The sequence below is a fragment of the Otolemur garnettii genome, unplaced genomic scaffold (genome assembly GCF_000181295.1).
Source record: "Otolemur garnettii isolate 467f Iridium unplaced genomic scaffold, OtoGar3 scaffold00008, whole genome shotgun sequence".
Taxonomy (NCBI): domain Eukaryota; kingdom Metazoa; phylum Chordata; class Mammalia; order Primates; family Galagidae; genus Otolemur; species Otolemur garnettii.
This window is the reverse complement of record NW_003852403.1, coordinates 17,052,974-17,059,754: the sequence shown is the minus strand read 5'-3', so window position 1 is coordinate 17,059,754 and position 6,781 is coordinate 17,052,974. Positions and strand designations below refer to the sequence as shown.

At 42.5% G+C, this 6,781-nt stretch overlaps 1 protein-coding gene across 6 annotated transcripts in view; it reads right to left on the bottom strand.

The window, feature by feature from the left end:
• Nucleotides 1–6,781, bottom strand: part of RUFY2 (RUN and FYVE domain containing 2) — a 49,516-nt gene that overhangs the window by 38,278 nt on the left and 4,457 nt on the right. For 5 of the 6 annotated variants that reach the window (XR_002771746.1, XM_023509648.1, XM_012801377.1 and 2 more), the window contains 2 exons: nt 6,383–6,500; nt 2,735–2,836 (listed from right to left, as the gene is read on the bottom strand). Coding sequence is in view for 5 of the 6 variants with exons in the window: in XM_023509648.1 (XP_023365416.1) it covers nt 2,735–2,836; nt 6,383–6,500 (220 nt within the window). In the remaining variant the exon portion in view is untranslated. The remainder of the gene's footprint in view (nt 1–2,734; nt 2,837–6,382; nt 6,501–6,781) is intronic. The other variant, XM_012801376.1, reaches the window with a different exon arrangement.

The following is a 6,781-nucleotide window of genomic DNA, read 5'->3' as shown; positions in this document are numbered from 1 at the left end:
CTCGCTTGAGCCCAGGAGTTGGAGGTTGCTGTGAGCGTGATGCCATGGCACTCTACCCAGGGGGATAGCTTGAGGCTCCGTCTGAAAAAAAAAAAAAGACAGCGTCTCACTCTTGCTGAGGTTGGTCTGGAACTCGTGAGCTCAAGCAATCCACCCACCTCAACCTCCTGAAGTGCTAGGATTACAGGCGTGGAAAGGAATTTTGAGAGAGAAAAGAAAAGAAGCAAAGAGAGATCAAAAGAAAAAGAAGTAACACTCAAGTTTGGAACATTTCTGATTCTCAGAAGAATAGAGTGACTATTGCTGATTTGATTACAATACTTTTTATTAGAGTTGAATCTTCAAACTCAGGATTCACTAAGATCCTAGGGATAAAGACTAAGGTGGGAAGCAAATATATGAAACATTTCAAAGCCCAGGTTCATGTCAGTGCTTTTGATAGCTGTATTGTGCCTTTAATAGATAAACATCAATTAAAGATACTTATGGATATCCATACTCTAAAAAATGCCCAAAGAAGAGACTTGTGAAAGAGATAAGACAGTCTATAAACAAAGTGCTGATTCTAAAAAAAAATTAAAAATTATCTGGGCATGTTAGTCTTAGCTACATGGAATCTGAAGGGGGAGGATCTCATGAGCTCAGGAGTTTGAAGTTACAATGGGCCATGATCGTGCCACTGCACTATACTGTGGGTGCACACAGCAAGACCTTCTGTCTGAAAAAAGCAAACAAAAAGTAAAACCTAAAACAGGACCAAATTTTCCAGATCAGAAAGACACTCTAATAAACAAGGGCAGATGGAGGGCTACCATGGGACCACTCCTTTGTAAGACTGTCTACTGGGCCAAGTGGTGGTTCACACTCATAATCCTAGGACTCTGGGAAGCCACAGTGGGAGGATCACTTAAGGTCAGGAGTTAGAGGCCAGCCTGAGCAAGCAAACAGAAAACTTAATCAGCCATGGCGGTATACACCTATAGCCTGAGCTATTCAGGATGCTGAGGCAGGAAGACTGCATGAGCCCAGGAGTTGGAGGTTGCAATGAGTTCTAATGATGCCATTGCACTCTGGCCTGGGGCAACAAGAGAGTGAGACTGTCTCAACCAAAAAAAAAAAAAAAAGAGAAAGAAATAAAAGAAAACAACAATAACAAAACTGACTACTTTGTTCTGAAAGTAATAACATTTAGCCTTTAATTTAACCTGTACTCAGAACCAAGTGTGGTTGCTTATGTCTATAATCCCAAAACTCTAGGAGACCTAAGTGGCAAGATCACTTGAGGCCAAAAGTTTGGCAGCATATCAAAACCTCATCCCTACAAAACATAAAAAAAAAAAAAGCGGGGGCGGCACCTGTGGCTCAAAGTGTAGGGCACTGGCCCCATATACCGGAGGTGGGGGGTTCAAGCCCAGTACCGGCCAAAAAAAATTAGCAGCTTGGCACCTATGGCTCAAATAGCTAAGGCACCAACAACATACACCTGAGCCAGTGGGTTCGAATCCAGCCCAGGCCTGCCAAACAATAACTACACATTATAGTGGACACGACAGCTTAAGGCTCTGTCTCAAAAAAAAATTAACCAGGCATGGTGGCAACCACCCATGGTCCCAGCTACTTTAAAGGCTGTTCCAGGAAGATTGTTTGAGCCCAGAAACTGAAGGCTGCAGTGAGCTATGATGGTATCATTGTACTCCAGTCTGGTAACAGGGCAAGATTCTATCTCAAAAGAACAGCTGGAGCAGTAATTTAGACATTTGAGATCTAAAAAGAAAACTGTGGCATCATAGCCCCTAATTACAACACAATTTTTTTTTTTTTGAGAGTCTCACTATGTCGCCCTCAGTAGAGTGCCATGGTGTCACAGCTCACAAGCAACCTCAAACTATTGGGCTTAAGCAATTCCCTTGTCTCATCCTCCCAAGTAGCTAGGATTACAGGCGCCTACCACAACGCCCGGCTATTTAACAACACAAATTTTTGTCCATAAAATTAACTATAATTCAGAAAACTGAAACTCGGCCGGGCATGGTGGCTCATACCTGTAATTCTAGCACTCTGGGAGGCCGAGGCGGGTGGATTGCTTGAGGTCACAAGTTCAAGATCAGCCTGAGCAAAAGAGAGACCCCATCTCTACTAAAAAATAGAAAAACTGAGGCAAGAGGATCGCTTGAGTTCAAGTTGGAGGTTGCTATGAGCTATGACGCCACATCACTCTTGTCCAGGGCAACACTTGAGACTCTGTCTCAAAAAAAAAAAAAACCAAAAAACAAATAAATAAAAGGCTCAGTACCCGTAGCTCAGTGGGTAGGGGGCCAGCCACATACACCGAGGCAAGCAGGTTTGAACCTGGCCAGGGCCTGCTAAATAACAATAACTGCAACAAAAAAATAGCCGGGCATTGTGGTGGGCACCTGTAGTCCCAGCTACTTGGGAGGCTAAGGCAAAAGAATCGCTTAAGCCCAAGAGTTTGAGGTTGCTGTGAGTTGTGACACCACAGCACTCTACCAAAGGCAACATAGTAAGACTCTGTCTCAAAAAAAAAAAAAAAAGATATGAAAGAAAGAAAAGAAAAGAAGGCTGAGGCAAGAGAATCCTAAGCCCAGGAGTTTGAGGTTGCTGTGAGCTGTGAGGTCACTGCACTCTACCAAGGGCATCAAAGTGAGCCTCTGTCTCAAAAAAACCCAAATAAATAAAAATAAATTAAAAATGAATGTGACTTAATAATACTAACCTCAAGAGATCCCTCTGAATAATTAAGCAACGAAGGTAGTCAGCCATTTTTTTTTGCATGAGGGCTAATCGAAGCCATGCTCTCGCTCTACCCAGGGGTGTCCTAAAGAAAAGAACCAATTAGTCAGAAAACAGTTCTATTCCTAAGGTCATGGACTGCATGTTCTTTCTCCGGTGAAATACACATTAACAAAGAAAAGAGGCATTTTTATCATGATTTTCTTTTCATTTTTATAGTTTTAAGCCAACAAACCAAACCCTGGAAGCTAGCTAAATCTGCCCCTATGGGACACTGAGGTACCATTTTGTGCCTTAGAAGAAATGACTTTCAGCTTGGCACCCGTAGCACAGTGTTAACAGTGCCAGCCACATACACCTAGGGTGGTAGGTTTGACCCAGCCCGGGCCAGCTACACAACAATGACAACTGCAACAGAAAACAGCCAGGTGTTGTGTGGGGCACTACTTGGGAGGCTGAGATGAGAGAATCACTAAGCCCAAGAGTTTGAGGTTGCTTGTGAGCTGTGACATCATGGCACTCTATTGAGCATGACATAGTGACAACAGAGTGAGACTGTCTTAAAAAAAAAAAAAAAAGAAAAGAAAAGAAATGACTCTCAAAATATAGTCATAGAGGCTTGGCGCCCATAGCTCAGTGGTTAGGGCACCTGCCACATGCAAGGAGGTTGGTGGGTTCAAACCCTGCCTTGGCCTACTAAACAATGACAACAACAACAAAATAGCTGGGCATTGTTTCAGGTGCCTATAATCCCAGCTACTTGGGAGGGTGAGGCAAGACAATCACTTAAACCCAAGAATTTGAAGTTGCTACGAGCTGTGATGCCACCGCACTCTACCAAGGGCAACATAATGAGACTGTCTCAAAAAAAAAAAAAATGTAGTCAAAGATCACTTACTACTGGGGATACATTCTAAGAAATATGTTCTTAGGCAATTTTATTTTTGTGCAAACATCATACTTACACAAGCGTAGATGGAATACTCTACTATATACTCAGGCTATATGGTAACAGCCTACTGCTCCTAGGTTACAGACCCGACAGCACATTACTGTCCTGAACACTGTAGGCATCTATAACACAGTGGTTAAATATTTGTATATTTAAATGTATCTAAATATAGAACATGTGTAGCATCTGGGAGGCTGAGGCGAGTAAATTGTCTGGGTTCAGGAGCTGGAGACCAGCCTGAGCAAGAGCGAGAATCCATCTCTGAAAATAGCCAGGTGCGGTGGTGGACACCTATAGTCCCAGCTACTCAGGAGACTGAAGCAATGGATCACTTGAGTCCAGGAGTTTGAGGTTGCTATGAGCTAAGATGCCATAGCACTCTACTGAGAGTGACAAAGTGAGACTTTGTCTCAAAAAAAAAAGGAACATGTACAGTAAAAATATGGTATTTTTTTTTCCCAGACATAATCTCACTCTGGGCCAGTCTCACTTTGTTGTCTCAGGCTAGAATGCCCTAGTGTCATAGCTCACAGCAACCCCAAACTCCTGGGCATAAACTATCCTCTTACCTCAACCTCCCAAGTAGCTAAGACTACAGGCGCCTACCGCAAAACCAGGCTGTTTTTTCTTTTTTGTAGTAGAGATGGGGGGGGTCTGACTCCTGTTCAGGCTGGTCTTGAACTCCTAAACTCAAGCAATCAACCCGCCTCAGACTCCCAGGGTGCTAGGATTATAGGCGTGAGCTACGGCACCTGGGGTCTGATACCTTAACATTTTATCCAACACCATCAGGAAACATTTAGCTTTTTAAAAAAATACAAACATACATCGATATATATATATATATATATATATATTTTTTAGAGATAGTCTCACTTTATTGCCCTCAGTAGGGTGCCATGGTGTCACTGCTCACAGCAACCTCCAACTCCTGGGCTTAGGCAATTCTCTTATCTCAGCTTTCCCAGTAGCTGGGACTATAGGCGCCCACCACAATGCCTGGCTATTTTTTGTTGCAGTTTGGCCAAGACCAGGTTTGAACCCAAGACCCTTGGTATATGCGGCTGGTGCCCTACCCACTGAGCCACAGGTGCCACCCAAACATGTATTTTTGAGCCACAGGCGCCACCCTACACCCAAACATGTATTTTTATACTAAAATAAAACCAAATCTTTTATTCCCTTACAACTCCATTTTTCCTGTTTCTTAAAAGTCCCTACATCTGTATGCCATTATAAGTAACATCAAGTTTGAACATCATTTGCTATATAGCTCTAAAATCTGGGTTTGATGGCTGGGTATACTGGCTTCACCTATAATCCTAGCACTCTGAGAGGCTGAGGGGAGTGTAATGGAGGCATCCTCAAACTATGGCCCAAGGGCCACATGCAGCCCACCTAGGACATTTATCCGGCCCACCGGGTGTTTTTGCCACCGCTGCCTGTCCTGCTTAGCAGCTGTCTAGTCCTGGGGCCTGCAGTCTGGCCCTCCAATGGTCTGAGGGACAGTGAACTGGCCCCCTGTTTGAAAAGTTTGAGGACCCCTGGTGTAATGCCTGAGCTAAGGAGTTTGAGACCAGCCTGAACAAAAGACCCCATCTGTACAAAAATAGAAAAATTAACTAAGCATGGCGGCATGTGCCTGTGTAGTCCCAGCTACTCAGGAGGCTGAGGCGGGAGGATTATGTGAGCCTAGGAGTCTGAGATTGCAGTGAGGTATAACAATGCTAGAATGTCAAATAGAGATCCTGTCTCCAAAAAAACAAAAAAATCACCTAATTTACAAGAATTAAGATAAACTGGTGCCGGCCCCAAATGCTAGAGGTGGTGGGTTCAAACCCAGCCCCGGCCAAAAACACTGCAAAAAAAGTTTGTTATAGGGCGGTGCCTATGGCTCAAAGGAATAAGGCACTGGCCCCATATACTGGAGGTGGCAGGTTCAAACCCAGACCCGGCCAAAAACTACAAAAAAAAAAAATAATAAATAAGAAGAAGAATTAAGATAAGCTAAAGGGAATGTTTCCATTTTAATTACACCCTACAGAACATAAGAACTTAGCCTTTAACACTTCAAGTGTGAAAAAATTTTTCAACAGTTACGAGTTCTTAGCTAAAGTACTCTAGCTTTGAGGACATTTCACACACATTTGTCTGATGAAACAAGCTGATGACAATATAGGTCACAATGTTTTTCAAAGGAAGAAAGTAACTTATCCAACTCCTATGTATATAAATGGTTCAGATGAAAGCACGAATCTCCTGAGCCTTTGCCCTGGATGTAGCTTAAATCAGTCTTCAATACATCAGGCTACTGACTGCCTACTATATGTAAATTAGTTTAACACTTAGAAAACAGATATACACAAGTGATATATCCTACCTTAAAGGGAACTGCAATTTCCTGCAATGTAAGACAGTATGGAAAATATAGGAAAGCAGGAAAAATGTTGACAAAGAGCATAAAAGGAGTGGTTAATTCTTATTAAAGTCGTTAAGAAAAACTTAAAGGAAATGAAACTGGGGTTGAGCAATGAAGAATGAACAGACTTTTATTAGAAGAGAAGGGAAGAAGGGGGGGATGTAAGGCTGACAGAACATAATAAACTAGAATGTGAGGTACTTCAGAGGAAGAGTAAATACATGTCTGTGGTTAGGCATGAACAGTAATAAGTTACTTACTTAAGACCAGGTAAATCCCGGACACTGGCCCCTATTTCCTCCGCTTCTGGGTACAACTTCTCTACCAGTTCCAAAGGGCCCCAGATAGTTTTATTATAACTCAAAAATGATTTTCTTACTGGAAAAAAAAAAAGAATACAATGCATACAATTTCCACGTATAAAATAGTGGTAACTTGTTTTTTAAATATTTACTTTCAGCTTCTCTAACTTAACATATAATTAATTAGTCAGAGATGATTTCTCTGTTTTAGCCACTATGCAGCCCTGTTGATCAAGAGCTTGTTCAGCCAGGAGCCTGTGGCCCATGCTATTTTTTTGGTTGCTCATCCTATTTTTTAAAAAATGCATCTCGGCTCAGCGCCTATGGCTCAAACGGCTAAGGCGCCAGACACATACA